General features: G+C 38.4%; 1 protein-coding gene across 2 annotated transcripts in view; it reads left to right on the top strand.

Moving 5' to 3' along the window:
- Positions 1 to 18,309, top strand: part of CA3H2orf42 (chromosome A3 C2orf42 homolog) — a 32,236-nt gene extending 13,927 nt beyond the window's left edge. For both annotated transcript variants that reach the window (XM_007083402.2, XM_007083405.3), the window contains exons 2-10: positions 439 to 718; positions 1,096 to 1,930; positions 2,872 to 2,982; positions 4,538 to 4,642; positions 6,519 to 6,623; positions 11,441 to 11,548; positions 12,826 to 12,926; positions 14,305 to 14,467; positions 17,619 to 18,309. In XM_007083402.2, coding sequence (XP_007083464.1) covers positions 1,108 to 1,930; positions 2,872 to 2,982; positions 4,538 to 4,642; positions 6,519 to 6,623; positions 11,441 to 11,548; positions 12,826 to 12,926; positions 14,305 to 14,467; positions 17,619 to 17,827 — 1,725 coding nt within the window. In that variant the 5' untranslated portion in view covers positions 439 to 718; positions 1,096 to 1,107 and the 3' untranslated portion in view covers positions 17,828 to 18,309. The remainder of the gene's footprint in view (positions 1 to 438; positions 719 to 1,095; positions 1,931 to 2,871; positions 2,983 to 4,537; positions 4,643 to 6,518; positions 6,624 to 11,440; positions 11,549 to 12,825; positions 12,927 to 14,304; positions 14,468 to 17,618) is intronic.
- The last annotated feature ends 260 nt before the right edge of the window (positions 18,310 to 18,569 follow it).

Here is an 18,569-nt window from a genome sequence, read left to right as displayed (position 1 = left end):
ACAAACTCATGACCCCAAGATCAACAATCACATTCTCTACTGACTGAGCCAGCCAGGTGCCTCAAGTTACTTAGCTTTTTAATTTTCATGTGAAGAGTGGTGGTTGTTTGGCTCAAATGAGATCCTAGTATTGTGAGGTTCTGATGAAATAATGTGAAAGCGCTTTGACTAGCATAAAGCACTCTAAGATGCAATACATTATTATTAAGAAGGATGAGTATTTGGCTGATTATGTATCATGGCTCTGGGTGTTCTTGACAACTCTCTGTGTAATGAATGACATTAGCACTGTTTTACCTGCTTTAAATTAGAAGTACAAGCCAAGCATTTCCATAAGAATTTCTGTCAAATATTTTTCAAATATCTATGGAAGACTTAGATTCCTATTCTAAGAGGAGAGACTTTTGTATAACTTTAACATTTTTTCTTGTTTTGTAGACTGCCAAGATCTCCACTTAGGGCAGTTGGGAATCTTCGACTCTGGAACACTGGGCAGGAGCTTTGCCATTGGCTGGCCAAGAAAGGGGAGGCAGAATGTCTGCATTGTTACACCATAGAGTTCAAACTTCAAAAGACTTTGGGTTAAACAGTATCATTTACTCTGCAAATGATTGTGTCTTTGCCTGTCTTCTATGATCATCCTAAACTAATGAAACACCTTTCAGGTCTTATGGATTCAGGTTACACTGTATTCTGGATGTTGTGGCAGCTGATACAGGTAGGATAGGCTTGTGTTTTATGGGAAATGTTGGAAAGGAAAGAACTCATCTCTCCAACTCTCCAGTTCTTATTCAAATTAAACACCTGTGCATGTAAAAATTAGGTTAACTAATCTAGGTTGTTGTAGAAAACAGTGCTGAACCTAGAGAAATGCTTTAGTTGTTAGGTTTTTAAAAATATATAATAATGTGAAAGGCAAAGTTTCCTTTTGCTTGATGGCTTAAGTGAATGTTCTGTTATGAGGGTACAATTTGAAAATGGTAGATTATTTCTTTACATTTTATTTTCTGTACTAAATCTTATAAATGATTTTAACTTGGTGTGTGTGTATGTATGAGTGTGTATTCATGTTGATGGGTTTATTGCTCTTTCTAGGGCCTTTGAAAAATGGAGCCAAACTCTCTGAGGACTAAAGTCCCAGCTTTCTTGTCTGATTTGGGGAAGGCCACACTGAGGGGAATCAGAAAGTGTCCCCGATGCGGCACATACAATGGAACCCGGGGACTGAGTTGTAAGAACAAGACATGTGGAACCATATTCCGCTACGGTGCACGGAAGCAGCCTAGTGTTGAAGCTGTCAAAATCATAACAGGCTCTGATCTGCAGGTTTACTCGGTGCGGCAAAGAGACCGGGGCCCCGATCACCGGTGCTTTGTGGAACTAGGTGTGTCAGAGACGACAATCCAGACGGTGGATGGGACAATCATCACTCAGCTGAGCTCTGGACGATGTTATGTCCCCTCATGCCTGAAAGCTGCCACCCAGAGCGTTGTGGAGAATCAGTGCCAGCACATCAAGCTGGCAGTGAACTGCCAGGCAGAAGCCACCCCTCTGACTCTGAAAAGCTCAGTCCTGAATGCAATGCAGGCCTCCCCAGAAACCAAGCAGACCATCTGGCAGCTGGCCACAGAGCCCACAGGTCCCCTTGTACAGAGGATTACTAAAAACATTTTGGTGGTGAAATGCAAGGCAAGCCAGAAGCATAGTTTGGGGTATTTGCATACATCCTTTGTGCAGAAAATCAGTGCCAAAAGCTTGCCCGAGCGCCGGTTCTTCTGCTCCTGCCAGGCTCTGAAATCGCATAAGTCGAATGCCTCCAAGGATGAGGTGGCCCAGAGGTGTATTCATTTCTTTGCTTGCATCTGTGCCTTTGCCAGTGACGAGACATTGGCTCAGGAATTCTCAGACTTCCTAAATTTTGATTCCAGCGGTAGGTGGTGTGTTGACACAGTTACTCTGTTTTTCTAAAATGGCAATGAAAGAGTTCCCTGATGGCATTTGGAGATTGTCCTAGCAACCTTCAGAAGCAGTTGCTAGATAATTCAAATGAAAAGCATTCCTTCTTTTAATCCCAGTAAGCACACTTGCATAAAGTTGGTTGGTTGGCTGGTTGGTTCGTCGATTGAAATTAATGATCAAGAGACTTGGGCATTTTCACTGAGACAATCAATCTAGCAAAAGTTAACTTTGCTTTGCTTTTTTGTTGTGTTTTTTAAACTCTTTCATAGATGCCCTATATTAATAAAAACAAAGAGCAAACAAACACTTTTATTTTGGCTTGCTTGCTTGTTTCTCATCTTTGAAGATGAGGAAAACTAATACCTTGCTCAAAAGACATTTAAAGACTACATCATCTTTTGTTGTGGTTTTTTACATAGTTTTATCTTATAGATGCTTTTTATTTTCATTTCTTAATGATCTTTAGTTGGCAGTAACTCCCAACTTTTTAGTGTTATTTCTCTGTACAGTCTTTTATCATGTTAATGGTCCATGAACAAAAACCTATGTGTTGGGGAGTTCTTTAAAGGGAATTATGTTAGGGGTGGGTGGCTCAGTCAATTGTGCATCCAATGACTCTTGATTTCAGCTCAGGCTGTGATCTCATGGTCATGAGATTGAGCTCCAAGTTGGGCTCAATGCTGAGCATGGAGCCTGCTTAAGATTCTCTCCCTCTCCCTATGCCCCTCCCCTGCTCATGCATGTGCTCTCTAAATAAATAAATAAATAAATAAATAAATAAATAAATAGGAATTTATTTTAAAGCAGGCAATCACTCCATAATTTGTGTTTTATAAATTAATTTTTCTCTAGGTAGGGTCCCATACTTACTCTTGGATGGCATTAATAACTAAGAAATATGTTATATTTTAGGTCTTAAAGAGGTTATTGTGCCCCAGTTAGGTTGCCATTCAGAATCGACAGTATCAGCTTGTGAGTCTACTGCCTCTAAGCCAAAGAAGAGGAAAAAAGAGGAAGTACCTGGTGAGCAGCTGTTTCATTTGTTTGGTGGTGTTGTCTTTAGAGATTGTTTTACTGTATTTTATGTATTTCACTCAGTCTTAGCAAATGCAGAAATAATGTTTGTTATGTTTTTTTCCTGAAAAAAGTTTTATCCCTCATTGATAATTCTTTGTGAAATTGAGCTAAGAGTTGGTTCTTTTGGCCGAGTATAAGATCCAACCAGATTCTCCTTTTATTATTGTATATTTTATTTATCCCTTAAATATTTGGGCCAGTTTTATACCTTAATTTGCCATAGGATAGTGTTATGAAGTTTTCATCCATAGAGCATTTTTAAAAATTTGTGACAATGGTTAATTATATCTTCTGCACTAATTTAAGAGTATAGTTTCTTATCTGTATTTTCAACATGTGGCATCATATATATATTTTTCTTTTTTAATGTAAATGTACCAGTGGCAATTAAGAAGTCATATAAATCAATATGAAAATAGTGAAGTGCTTTTGTAAATAAGTGTTGTAAGTCCTAGACTCTAAACAAAAGAAAAATACTACCAGTCAACACATGTAAGTAGGAACATTTTTGTGGTGAGAGGGAGTATTTTTGGAAGTGGGTCAAATGGTCATGCACAGGAGTTTTGATGCTGGGATGTTGGAGAAAGATGGAGAAAAAAGTGACATGGGCATTTCTGTTTTTGAGAAGTAATTCTGGCAGCAATATAGAGCAGAGACTGTTGTTAAATGTTTATTTATTGGTCTTTCCCAAGAAAAACTGAAAGCAAAAAAAAAAAAAAAAAAAAAAAAAAGTTCTTATCCTTTGACTCAGTAGTCCTGATTCTGAGGAAATAATCCTTGATACAGGAAAAACATTTTGTCCACAGATGTTAACTTTACAATTATTTATAATATTGAAAAATTAAAAACAAAAAAGGGCCAACCGCTAGGGGTAGTTAAATAAACCATAATAAATTAACTTGATAGAATATTAGGCAGCCATTAAAAATTATTATAAAGAAGTATAAAGAAATGTTTAGATAACTCAGGTAAAATACAGAATGCTCAGTAAAATTTGATTTTCATACAAACAATAATTTTTAGTATAAGTATGTCCCATGCAATATTTGGAGCATACCTATATTAAAAAGCCATTTATTTGAAATTTAGTTTTTGTTGTTTTTTTTTTTTTTTTTTTGCTAAATTTGGTGATCCTGGGATAATCACAGTTACTTAAAATCACTAAACCAGCAAAATCAGCTATACATACACACACAATTTTTCTGGTAGTTCACCAGAAAATTGATAGTGATTGAGAAGTGGGAACAGTGGGTGAATTTTTTTCTTCTTTTCACTTCTAGGTCCCACACCCACATCCCAATTTCCAGTAAAGAGCATATAAAACTTAAAATGTTACGTATTTATTAATGCTAATGTTAATTCCTTCTAGAAGCTGAAGCTAACTTAGACCTTAGCAAAGACATTTTATGTTTTAGACTCTTGAGAAATTAATATTGAATTGATTTACATTCTGCAGACATATTATTAAATTATTAAATCACTATAATGATGTGTGGTTTAGGTGCACAGACGAACAGTTCACTGCTGCCTCAGGATGCAGTGAGCAGTAATCTAAGGAAAAGTGGCCTGAAAAAACCTGTGGTTGCTTCTTCATTAAAAAGGCAGGGTAAGTTTCCCTTAGCCAGGGTAGGCTAAAGAGGTGGAAAATCATCCTAAAGAAGCCCAAAGCAATATAATCAAAAGAAATGTTGCATGTTATCCCCCAAAGAGTGGTAAGATAAACACGAGCAGGCACTGAGGCTGTGATCTATTCTGTTCCACTGGTTTCAAATCATACCCAGACCCAAATCGTGTCTTTTTAACGACAAATGCAGCAAAGATTCCTTCATGTTTTGGCAGCACATGTTCTATAAGATATTTTCCTTTTGTTGCCTGTTACCCACATGCAGTTGGTGTGGAGCCTCAAACTTGAAGAAATATATTTTATAATTCTGCAGGGATAAATATTCGCTGAGAAAGGCAAATATAATCTGTTCTCCCAAGTTGAAGTTTGGGGCACCTGGCTGGCTCAGCCAGTAGACCATGTGACTCTTGATCTCAGGGTTGTGAGTACAAGCCCCATGTTGGGCATAGAGATTACTTAATCAATCAATCAATCAATTAAAAGTCAACATGTGTTAAAAAAAAAATGAAGTTTGAAAACATACCTAAAAGCAGTAGCATGGTTATCTTTCTGAACTTATGAGACAAAATAACTTAATTTGAACATAGCCTATATATTTGCTTTTCTATTCAGCATAATTAGGCCCATACATTTGGGGATCAACATTTTCTTAACTCTCATATATTATGGCTGAGTGATTAAAAACTAGATATCATCCCTGCACTCATACTGTGGTTTTAAAGACAAGATCAGTACATAAATAGCATATAATACAAAACCAAATCTTAATTAACCAATTAGCTAAGAACTGACATATTCCAGGAATAAATGTTTTTGGAAGGTCAAGAAGTAAACAAATCAAAAATATCAGGTAGAAGATTTTTAACAGATTTTCATCACTTCCTTTGGTACAAAGGAAAAATAAAATAAAATAAAATAGATTTTCATCCAAATTATCACTAAATACATTTACCTAATGAGAATTTTAGTTTCAAATGAATAGTAGTTGTGGCATCCTTATCTCCTGATTTATAGATCTCTAAAGCAACCATTATACAACGCCATTCTTAAGTTTGCAGTTTCTTTTTTTCAAAGATTTTATTTTTAAGTAATCTCTGAACCCAATGTAAAGATAGAACTCATGACCCCAAGGTCAAGAGTCACATGCTCCACTGACTGAGCCAGCGAGGCTCTCCTCCAATTTGCAGTTTAATGTTGAAAGGCTGCAAACCTTCTGTGGTTAATAATCACAACTTTTCAATTTTTTTCTAGATGGATTCTTTTTTTTTTTTAAGTTTATTTATTTATTTTGAGAGAGAAAGTGAGCAGGGGGGGAGGCAGAGAGAGAATCCAAGCAGGCACTGTACAGTCAGCACAGAGCTCGGTGCTAGGCTTGAACTCACAAACCATGAGATCATGACCTGAGCCCAAACCAAGAGTCAGACGCTCAACCAGCTGAGCAACCCAGCACCCCTCTAGATGGATTCTTAAAAAAAAAAATCCTAGGGGCGCCTGGGTGGCTCAGTCAGTTAAGCGTCCGACTTCGGCTCAGGTCATGATCTCACGGTCAGTGGGTTCGAGCCCCGCGTCGGGCTCTGTGCTGACAGCTCAGAGCCTGGAGCCTGTTTCAGATTCTGTGTCTCCCTCTTTCTCTGACCCTCCCCTGTTCATGCTTTCTCTGTCTCAAAAATAAAATAAATGTTTAAAAAAAAAAAATCCTAGAATTTTCCATTTCATTTAATGTATCTAATTTCTTTAAATTTCAGCTTGTTGCTCTTTTCTGTACAAAATCCGCAGCTTTTTCAGACTTCAGTTAACTGTTGTTTTTGCAAAAAAACCCATAAAAATTACTGAAAAGTTTTTTGTTTGTTTTTCCTAGCCTATGGTCAGCTGTTAGATGAGGCTCAAGTGACCCTGTCCTTCCAAGACTGGCTGGCCAGTGTCACGGAACGCATCCATCAAACCATGCACTATCAGTTTGATGGTAAGTATTGGTCGCCCAACTTAGCTATTGCTGAAAGTAGAAGAATTAAAGTAATTGTGTTGTAGTTCTATCCTGGTTTTTTTGACTTAAGTTTTTGTTTTAATTCCAATATAGTTAGCATTCAGTGTTATATTAGTTTCAGATATACGATATAGTGATTCCATAATCCCATACATCATCTGGTGTTCATCACTACAAGTGCATTCCTTAATCCCCATCACATATTTCACCAATCCCCCGACTCTCCTCCCGCTCTGGTAACCATCAGTTTGTTCTCTGTAGTTAAGAGTCTGTTTCTTGATTTCTCTCTCTCTCTCTCTGTCTCTTCTTTTCCTTTGTTTTGTTTCTTAAATTCCACATTAGAGTGAAATCCTATGATATTTGTCTTTCTCTGACTGACTTATTTCACCTGTCATTATACTCTCTGGCTCTATCCATGTTGTTGCAAATGGTAGTTCTGTTCTGTTTTGATAGGAAAAGTAATTAGGCTTCAGTCCAGCGTGCATTAGGCCACAAGAAGGTAGAGATTTAAATGAAATAAAGGAATAATCACATCATTAAAACACAGGACTAGCAGAATGAATTTAGAGATGGAGGAGCGCAAATAGTAAATAATAAGTGAAGGTAGATGGCCTTGGTCTTAGGGTATGCCTGTCTGTGCACGCACGTATATGGATGTGTGTTGGGTGAGAGAGATGCCAAAGCCTTAGAAGATCATTCTAACTCTCAAACTTAAAATCAGAGCAAGGGAGGAAAACGTTTAGAGAAAAATCTAAATATGTGAGACTAAGATAGTTATATAAAATTACATAGACCTATTAAGGAAGATTGGAGAATACAGGCTGGATTTGGGTTGATTGTGATAACTTCATGGGACCTCAGCAATTTCAGAGGTGGACCAGCCAACCAGTCCTGGCCCATAGCCTTAAAAACATCCTTGATGGCTAGTTTTCCAGGCTTTGTCCAGTAGTGAGGCGCTCACCACTTTTTCAGGCAGCTCATAACATTGCTGGACAGTGAGAGCTGGGAGGAAAGTGTTCCTCACACTAAGTAGAAATATTTGCTTCTAATACTTCCTGTTGGTTCTGGTTCACTCTAGCCACATGGAGTAGGCCTGTTCTAAGTGACAGTCCCTACCACTGCACACATAGCTATCATGCTGCCTGATAGGTCTTCTTTTCTCCAAGTGATACATCTTAGGTCTTCAAACACTCCTCATAGCATATTTGCAGACCTCATATAATCGTAATGTTCTTTGCTGAATATGTTGCAGTTTATGATTATCATTTTAATCTTTTTTTAAAGTTTACTTATTTATTTTGAGAGAGAGAGAAAGAACGTGAGCAGGGAAGGGGCAGAGAGAATGGGAGAGAGAGAATCCCAAGCAGGCTCCACACTGCCAGCGCAGAGCCTCACTTGGGGCTCCATCTCACGAACCATGAGATCATGACCTGAGCTGAGATCAAGAATCAGACACTTAACCGACTGAGCCACCCAGGCGTCCAATGACTGTCATTTGAAAAATGAAACAGGTGCCTGGCTGGCTCAGTCGGTAGAACATGTGATTTTTGATCTCAGGGTTGCAAGTTTGAGCCCCACATTGGGTGTAGAGATTATTTAAAAATAAAATCTTTAGGGGGGCGCCTGGGTGGCTCAGTCGGTTAAGCGTCCAACTGTTGGTTTCTGCTCAAGTCATGATCTCACAGTTCGTGAGTTCAGGCCCCATATCGGGCTGCATGCTGACTGTGGAACCTACTTGGGATTCTCTCTCCCTCTTTCTCTGGCCCTCCTCCACTTATACTCTCTCTCTGTCTCTAAAAATAAATAAATAAAATGAAGTAAAATCTTTAGGGGCACCTGCGTGGCTCAGTTCATTAAGTGACTGACTTCAGTTCAGGTCATGATCTCGCAGTTCATGAGTTAGAGCTGTACATTGGGCTCTGTGCTTACAGCTCAGAGCCTAGAGCCTGCTTCAGATTCTGTGTCTCCCTCTCTCTCTTCCCCTTCCCCACTCTCTCTCTGTCTCAAAAATCGACATTAAAAAAAAGTTATAAAAAAATAAAATAAAATCTTTTATAAATAAATACATACATACATACATACACACACACACACATACATACATACATACATACATACATACATACATACGAGGCACCTGGGTGGCACAGTCGGTTGATCATCCAACTATTGGTTTTGGCTCAGGTCATGAGCTCCCGGTTTGTGGGTTCAAGCCCCATGTCAGGCTCTGTGCTGACAGTACGGAGCCTGCTTAGGATTCTCTCTCCCTTGCTTTCTGCCCTTCCCCTTCCCCTACTCCCTCTCTTTGTCTCTCTCTCAAAATAAATAAATAAATAAACTTGAAAAAATTATTTATAAATAAATAGATAGATAAATAAATAAATAAATAAATAAATAAGACACTCCAAAGTGAATAGTAGCTCGAAAGGAGACAATCAACAGATGAGTTTTGAAAGATTATAATAGTTACGGCTTCATGGTAAGGGAAGAGACAAGAATGGAGATCTTACAATACATGTTTAATTTTGTTTATATTAACTCAGAATAAATAAAACTTCAGAAGTTACTTTTTAGAAATATGAAATAAATTAAGAGTTTCAAAGAGTCTATGTTTGGGTCTGCCGGGGTGGTTCACTCAATTTAGTGTCTGACTCTTGATCACACCTCAGGTCCTGATCTCACAGTTCATGAGACTGAGCCCCGCATTGGACTCAGCACTGACAGCATGTGGACTGCTTGGGATTTTCTCTCTCTGCCCCTCCCCTGCTCTCTTTCTCTTAAAAAAATAATAAATAAATAAAATAGTCTGTTTTTTTCCTGTTAAAATTGTATTTATTTACTGTTTGAAGTAATGTAATAAGTACCTATAAACCGACCTCCCCAAATCAAAGACAGAATGCCAACACTAATGTAAGATGCACACGGTGGTCCCTCTCTGTCCCATTCTCCATTACCACTCCTCCTCACCATCTCCATTACCACTACCTTTGTCAAAGTCATCATCATCTCTCCTGGACTGTGAGTCTGTATGTTTTATGTGGGCTTTTCAAGAGTAATTTGTACGTCTAAGCCCTGGCATCACATCACCTGAGTTCTAGTTAGTTAGCACTTCTTTTAGACCAGTCATGATCTCTGCATGTAGCCCACAATCTAAGTTCAAGATGAAAAATTTTAAGATCCCTTTGTATGGTGACTTTTCCAAACTGTCCATATATCACTGTTTTAGTGACTCAGAAGTGGTGACAGTTTTGTCATTGACATTCTGCATTCAATAAAGTATATAAAAACATTTGAAAGAACGTAAAGTCTTTCTGTGGACTTCTAGAAAACCTTTTATTTTTATTTTTCTTGGTTTGACCTTTGTTTCAAAAAGGCATCGGAGGAGTGCCTGGCTGGCTCAGTTGGTAGAGCATGAGACGCTTGATCTCAGGGTTGTAAGTTCAAGCATCACACTGGGTATGGAGCCTACCTAAAAAAACAAAAAACAAAACAACAACAACAAAAACTTCTTTAAATAAAAAGGCATCTGAACTGTCTTTAAGAGTCTTCTTTAAGAACCATTCTTGGGATGTCTGGGTGGCTCGGGAGGTTAAGCGTCTGACCCTTAAATTTGGCTCAGGTCATGATCCCAGGGTCGTGGGATTGAGCCCTATGTTGGGCTCCACACTGAATGTGGAACCTGCTTAAGATTCTCTCTCTCTCTCAGGGGCACCTGGTGGCTCAGTCAGTTAAGTGTCCAACTCTTGATTTCAGCTCAGATCATGATCTTACAGTTCATGAGTTCGAGCCCCACATCAGGCTCTGTGCCAACAGTGCAGAGCCTGCTTGGGATTCTCTGTCTCCCTCTTTCTCTGCCCCTTCCTGCTCATGCTCTCTCTCTCAAAAATAAATAAATATTTTTTTAAAAAAGATACTCACTCTCTCTCTGCTCCTCCCCCACACCCCACTCCTGTGTCTGCACGCATTCTCTCAAATTAAAAAAAAAAAGAACCATTCTTTAAGTTGTATCTAGCCAGATAGTAGTTCTGGAACAGGTTTTTTTGTTTGTGTTTTGTTTTGTTTGTAAGCTCTATACCTGATGTGGAGCTTGAACTCACAACCCTGAGATCAAGAGTCACTTGCTCTACCACTGAGCCAGCCAGGCACCCTCCTCATGGACAGTTTTTAAAGAAAACTCTGACCTCTTCCAACCCCGCTAACATGGTTTCTGCTGACTTTTTGTTGACCTTAGTGTCTTGCAAGTTTCTATAAGAGGTTTGTTACGTATTTTCAAAACATTTTGCCTTCTTAGAGATCATATTCAGAGAGAAAGACAGATGCTTGTTGGATAAACAGTGTCCTGACTTTGTGGCACTCTTGGCCCAGACCATCTGAGTGACACCTTGCAGTTACTTTGCTTGGACATAAATGCACATAGCAAATGCTTGGAGACAGTGAGCAGGATTGAATCAAATTTACCTTCTCAACTCAGCCTCATTGTACTCACCTCATTTCAGATACTCTTTAAAGGGAAAAGTCTGGGCTATGCTGGTGTTTAGGAAACTGAGGAACTGAAAAGTTATCTTTGGCAGATGACAAGGGTCTGTTGTATTTGTCATAATAGAGATCAAGAGTAGGGCTGGTGACAGTGCTTGACTCATAAAGGTCAATCAAAGCCTTCTTTTTGCCTCTGTATAAAGCAGTCTCAGTGGCATTTTTAGTTGTTAGTGCCATCCAATTCCATTTCTTCCACTTCTCCCTACGTGTCAGAAAGCCCACTGAGCTTCTTTAAACGAGTTTCTTCTTATTTGATATAGGCAAACCAGAGCCACTGGTGTTCCACATTCCTCAGTCCTTTTTTGATGCTCTGCAACAAAGAATATCTATAGGAAGTGCAAAGAAACGGCTTCCCAACTCCACCACAGGTATGGGATTTTTTTCCTCAGGAACAACAATAGATATCTTGACCTTAGAGAATTATGCTTAGAGAGACCGTGTGGTATTTTCAGGATTAGGACTTCTAGTCACATGCTCAGAACATGAAGCCTTAGCCAGTCAGCTCTTGGAATAATGATCACTCCCCTCAAAGGTACCATACTTATTCCAGTAAGAGTTAATGGAAAAATTCAGAAAGCACAAACTTGGTAAAAGGACAGTGAAGTGTAATGAGGGTGCCCACTAAGAAGTTTGACATTTTCTAGATATGCACCAATTTCAGCAAAAGCATTGTAAGTTCCAGTTGTTATTTTCACTGGCTTCTTGGAAGCATATTACAATCTGTACCAAAAACAAAAACTTGTTTTTCATGGTTCCCAATTTTGATGAAGGAAGATTTTATTTTTAGAGTAATTCTTAGGCTTGGAACCCTTTATAATTACATTATTCTGGTGCTTATTTCTTGGTTTTCTATTACATCTTCTACTAGAAATTTCATGATACTTAACTAGGTAGTGTAAGGAAACGAGGGAGAGAGGAGGAAGAATAGATGGCTCAGTGATAAATAGCCCAAGAGTAACTATAGCTGGACATCAATGCTATTTCTTTAGTTAGTAGTTATTTGATGATTATAATAGGGACTGAGGTTTAATTCTATCTTTGAGGTTGAATTCTATCTGTGAATCACTGTTTAGGGCTATAAAAATCTTTGTCTTCACAGCTTATCTATCTGAGGCAGTGTTGATTCTTTCACCTTAAACTTTAGGCCTCCTAATACATTACTTTCAACCCATCCTTTAGCTATTTTTGCAGGCCTTTTGGTGAAACCCCTTTATAATCCTTCAGGCAAGGCAACAGGTTGGCAACCATGTTAACTGGCCTAAACTCCATGTAATTCTTTTAAGAACTATAATTTGACCTCTGGTATATCTAAAGTTGTGAGAGGTTGTAAGGTGCTGTTTTATAATGGAGTCCTGTGCATGTAGCTATACCAAACAAAGAAATCAGTTGCTAAGGTAGCAAAAATAAGTAGCATCTCAAAGAAGCATCAGAGACATCTGTTAGCAGAAATCCATATCATTTGATTTACCACATTTCTACCAAACCTATTACAGATTTGCCTCTAGAATTTCTTTTTTAAAAGTTCTGAGATTCTATAAGGAAAGGATAGCACTGCACTGAACTTTCTAAAAACTGGATAACAAATACAATGAAAGAGAATGTTATTTTTTTGGTAGTCTAATCTTGTTCCCTTCTTACATTGAAGCTTTTGTTCGGAAAGACGCCTTGCCACTGGGAACCTTTTCCAAGTATACCTGGCATATCACTAATATCCTGCAAGTTAAACAAATCTTAGATACCCCAGAGGTAAGAGTGTATTTCTACAATAGTAGGAGGGCAAAGAGGGGAAGAAAGAGAAGCAAGTGCAGGAAGTATGTTTGCACCAATTCCTTGAGTTATAGACACTGAAGAGAATTCCTTTTTTTCATACTAAAAGATTATTCAGAAATATTCATGGCGTATAGTTCTGACTGTGATTTTAATGGGTATTCCCTGTGGTTTGAAAAAGTGTCTTAAATTGGAATATCCTTTTTCTTTGCCTTTAGGATCAGAAAACAGAGATCATTTTTCTTGTGAATTAGATAATGAACCCCTACTAGCTATGGTGAGCCCTACATTAACCGACAGGGAGCTAGAAATTATATAAATAATTTGAGATAATATACTATTTGTGAGGTCAATGAACTCAGCACAATTAAATGCTTCTCCACAAACTGCAATTTAGTTCTCATTAGAAAAATGACCTTTAATTATTTGGCATTCTTTTTTGCAAGAGGAATATTAGACATTTTTAAACATTTTCTTTTTCAAGCAGATCCTGAAAATTTGAGGCTTTTCCCTTCCTACAGTAATGGAATACTGTAGAAAATTCAGCATAGTGTGGTTTGATACATTAAGATTAGCTTAATTGCAAGGCATTGTTACTTTCAGAAAAAGAATAAGTTGTTTGGTAGTTATAAAACTTACATGTGAACCCTAGAAAAGCCCTGTGTTAGCACTAAAGGCACTGAGGAACCTCTTTAATTGTTGGATGTTACAGAGATAGCTTCTTGCCTGGAGCAAGTGTTCAGGGAGGCACTGTCACTGTCAAGTAAAGGAAGAGAACTAATTGATAATCTTGGAGTGTCGGTCTGTTTGGGCATTACTTACCTGCATCGCCTCATTCAAACTCACAACCATGTGTTGGTATTAACTGAATTTTGCCGATGAGAAACAGGCTATATGCCCTGCTGTTTAGTGGCAAAGACCAGTTCAAGTTCTGTCTGGCTTAGTCCCAAGGATGGTGTGAAGCATACAAGGTGTTAGGCCAGCTGTAGATGCTGTCAGTAGAGCTTTTAGGAGAAGAATCATGCTAGCAGAGCAGGAGGGAAGGGAACAAAACTGATTTGAGAGCAAGTCTATGCCAGTAGCCATTGCATAGCCATGAAGATGTTAGAGGTTCAGTTCATAGATAGTTTGGCTGGGGTTCAAATTAAAGTTATAGAGAAAAAAGGAAAGTCATGAATGATGTAAAGGAGAAAAGGCAGATTTCTTGATAGCATTTACTTGAAAATACAAGAGGAGGTTTCCATTAATTTGAGTGTAACAAAAAAGAATAAGTTGAAAGATCTGTTGTCATCCAAATGTTTGTCTACTTTGAAAGTTTTTCCTTTCTCACCTTTCTTGGTATTGACTTCGTGTCCAGATGCCCTTGGAAATCACTCGGAGTTTTATCCAGAACCGGGATGGGACTTATGAGCTGTTTAAATGCCCTAAAGTGGAAGTAGAGAGCATAGCAGAAACCTATGGTCGTATAGAAAAGCAACCTGTGCTGCGACCTTTGGAACTAAAAACTTTTCTCAAAGTTGGTAAGTGAAATTGTGCTTTCAATAGAGCATTTTCCTTTGAAGATTAGCTGTGTGCATTGAACTGTCCTAGACATTGGATCTTGACCTTAAACAAAGAAGACACATGCATTCATCTTGTAAAGGCCATCATGGAATAAAGTGTTTTGTTTCTTTTGAAACAATGCTTTTAAAATAAAATTATAAGGGGCACCTGGCTGACTCAGTCAGTGGAGCACATGACTCTTGATCTTGGGGTTGTAAATTTGAGCTCCATGTTGGGTATAGAGATTACTTAAAAATAAAATCTCTAAAAATAAATAGAATAGAATAGAATAGAATAGAAGTAATACATATTCATTATAGAGAAATCATAGATTTCATTATAGACCATAAAGGAGAAAAGTGAACCACCTATAAGCTCATGCACCATAGAAGACATCACCATTAAGATTTTAGGGGTGCCTGGTGGCTCAGTCAGTTAAGCTTCTGACTTCGGCTCAGGTCATGATCTCGCAGTTTGTGAGTTTGAGCCCTGCAACAGGCTCTGTGCTCCAGTAGCCTGGAGCCTACTTCAGATTTTGTGTCTCCCTCTCTGTCTGCCCCTCCCCCTGCTCGCACTCTGTGTGTGTGTGTGTGTGTGTGTGTGTGTGTGTGTGTGTATGTTTCAAAAATAAACATTAAAAAAAAAAAAGAATTTGGCATATCTCCTTTTAGACTCTGTTCTACACATGAAAAGAGTTTGCAAAACATGGGCTCATACCTCAGATACTTTTTTAACTTAAAAATATTATCATGACAGCTTTCCATATCTGCCTTAAACATTATTTTTTAAATTTTTTTAAAGTTTATTCATTTTTGAGAGAGAGAGAGGAAGAGAGAGAGCATGAGTGGGGGAGGGGCAGAGAAAGAGGGAAACACAGAATCTGAAGCAGGGTCCAGCACAGAGCCCAACGTGGGGCTCGTACTCACAAACTGTGAGATCATGACCTGAGCCAAAGTTGGATGCTTAACCGACTGAGCCACGCAGATGCCTCTTAAACAATATTTTTTTAACTTTTTAAAAATTTTATAAAACATACATAATATAAAAATTATCATTTTAGGGGTGCCTGGGTGACTCAGTTGGCTAAATGTCCGACTCTTCGGCTCAGGTCGTGATCTCATAGTTCATGTGTTCGAGTCCCACATTAGGCTCTGCATTGACAGTGCCAAGTCTGCTTGGGATCCTCTCTCTCTCTCTACCCCTCCCCTGCTCACTCTCTGTCTCTCAAAATAAATAAATAAACTTAAAAAATTTTTTTAAATAAAATAGTGTACCATTTTAACCATTTTTAAGTGTATAGTTCTCAGGCATGAAGCACATTTACATTGTTGTGCAACTATTACCATCATCCATCTCCAGAACTTTTTTGTCTTCCTCCACTGAAACTGTACCATTAATTAGTAACTCCCCACTCTCACCTCACCCCTGGTCCCTGGCAACAACCATTCTATTTTCTGTCTCTATTAATTTGACTACTTTAGGTAGCTTATGTAAGTAGAATCATACAGTATTTTTCCTTTCTCTGACTTATTTTACTTACTATAATGTCTACAAGGTTCATCCATGTTGTAGCAAGTGTCAAATTTTCTTTGCCCTTTTTTTTCTTTTTTTTTTTTTTTTAAGTAAGCAGTGTGCCCAACATGGGATCTCAGGACCCCAAGATCAAGATTCACATGCTCTGGGGCTCCTGGATGGTTCAGTTAAGCGTCTGACTTCAGCTCAGGTCATGATCTCACAGTTTGTGGGTTTGAGCTCTGTTGTCGGCCTCTGTGCTGACAGCTTGGAGCGTAGAGCCTGCTTCAGATTCTCCATGTCTCTCTTTCTCTCTGTCCCTCCCCCACTCACGCTGTCTCTCTCTCTCTCTCTCCCCTTCAAAAATAAACATTAAATAAATAAATAAATAAATAAATAAATAAAAAGATTCACATGCTCTATCAACTGAACTAGCCAGATGCCCCATAGTTTTGAAAGGTATATTGTATTATTTTAAATTCTGCTAGTTTTTTTTTTTTTTTAGTAAAATGTTTATTTATTTTGAGAGAGAAAAGAGTGCATGAATGCAAGTGGGGGAAAGGTCAGAGAGAGAGATCTCATGAACCGTGAGCCGTGAGATCATGACCTGAGCCAAAATCAAGAGTTGGACCCTGCTAGTGTTTTATATTTTTTTGAAAGCATTCTGTAACCTGAGTTTTTCATGTTTAAATCTTTGATCCTCTGGAATTTCTTTTGATGTAAGGTATGAGGTATGATTCTGCCACCTTTTATTTTCTTCCAGATAGTTATCTAATTGATGCACACTATTATAAGAAACACTTGTATTTTACTAACTGAAATTACTAATCACTAATTTTAGTAATTGAAAATGCAACCTTTATATTATGCTAAATTCCTGTTCTATTTGTGTCCACTTTGGATCTTTCTGTTTTGTTCATTTAATCCGTCTAGACATATGCCAGTACCACACTCCTTTGGTTATTATGGGTTTGTAGTATGTTTTAGAACCATGTAATTTTAATTGTTTCTGGTTTCCTTGAAACTTGACCTTTTCCTGGGGCTCCTGGGTGGCTCGGTCGGTTGAGCGTCCGACTTCGGCTCAGGTCACGATCTCGCAGTCTGTGAGTTCGAGCCCCGCGTCAGGCTCTGGGCTGATGGCTCAGAGCCTGGAGCCTGCTTCCGATTCTGTGTCTCCCTCTCTCTCTGCCCCTCCCCCGTTCATGCTCTGTCTCTGTCTCAAAAATAAATAAATGTTAAAAAAAAAAATTAAAAAAAAAAAAAAAAAAAGAAACTTGACCTTTTCTTGCTAGTCTCCCTTTTAATCTCATCCAGCTATCTTTTCTCCTTAATCTGGGCTCTCCTTAGTATTCTTTTGGCTTTATTTCCATGGAGGCTGGGTCTTATTTCATTTGAGGGTAACAGACAGTTCCCTGAAATTTTTATTTGGATAGATACACCAGTAATCACTTTTCCCTTCCCTTGATTCTTCTCCACTGTTTCTCTCTCCTATTTTGTTGTTGTTGTTTTAATTTTTTTCTCCTTTTTTTTTTTTTTTTTATTACTGAACAGAGTTACATCTGTCCAGCCTCAAATTTTGGAATGGTACTAATCAATGTTCTTTTTTTTGGTCTTCAGGCAACACTTCCCCAGATCAAAAGGAGCCAACACCATTCATCATTGAGTGGATTCCAGATATCCTTCCTCAGTCCAAGATTGGTGAGCTTCGGATCAAGTTTGAGTACGGTCACCACCGGAACGGGCATGTGGCGGAATACCAAGACCAGCGGCCACCGCTGGACCAGCCCTTGGAACTGGCGCCTCTGACCACCATCACTTTCCCATGACAAGGGAAAAAACAAGAGTCTTTTGCTGCTAAATTTGCACATTCCCAACCCTTGACAATTTAAATACTAGTTAGGCACTTAGATGGCTCTGTCGCCTAGTGAACTACTCTTAGCCAAGATGCAATTTCTTATCGCATTCAAGTGGATTCTGTTGAAGAAAAACTCTTCTTGTAAATGGCCTTTTGGTGCTGCTGTGTATGGTCTTCGTTATAAATTGGGTGATATTTCTGGCTAGAATTTTTAAAGGAACAAAAAGGAAACCAGCTCTCTTTCCTTCTTAAAGAACTCACCTTTAGAGTTTGTTTCAAACTTTTTCTAATTCTCTAAGATGTTCGCAGCACTTCTTACACCAACAGTGTTGGAAAGTTAATAATACCCTGTTTAGGGCAGAATGTTAAGGACCATCCTGACAGAGTTCCAGTCATGCCCATTTATTTTGTTCTCAAATAAAAGCACAATGTCACTAGTTTTTCCAAAGTATATCTCATGTTGGCCTGATTATAAAATTATAAGCCTTTGGGGAGATTTAAGTAACAGTGAAATAGGAAAAAGAAGTCCAGGTATCAAGGGATTATTGACATTTCAAACTAATGCTTCTAATTACTTGTTCCCTAGATATTTATTTCCTTCTTTATTCTCCAACAAGTTTAAGAGCTGGTAGGTTCAATTCCTGTTTTTGAGCTCATTGATCACAGAATGGTGATACTGAAGGACACAGAAGTGGAAGCCTGTCTTCAGGGAG

Source organism: Panthera tigris, chromosome A3, assembly GCF_018350195.1.
Source record: "Panthera tigris isolate Pti1 chromosome A3, P.tigris_Pti1_mat1.1, whole genome shotgun sequence".
In the NCBI taxonomy this organism is placed as follows: Eukaryota; Metazoa; Chordata; class Mammalia; order Carnivora; family Felidae; genus Panthera; species Panthera tigris.
The sequence above is the reverse complement of the archived record's forward strand: the minus strand, read 5'-3'. Positions and strand labels throughout refer to the sequence as shown.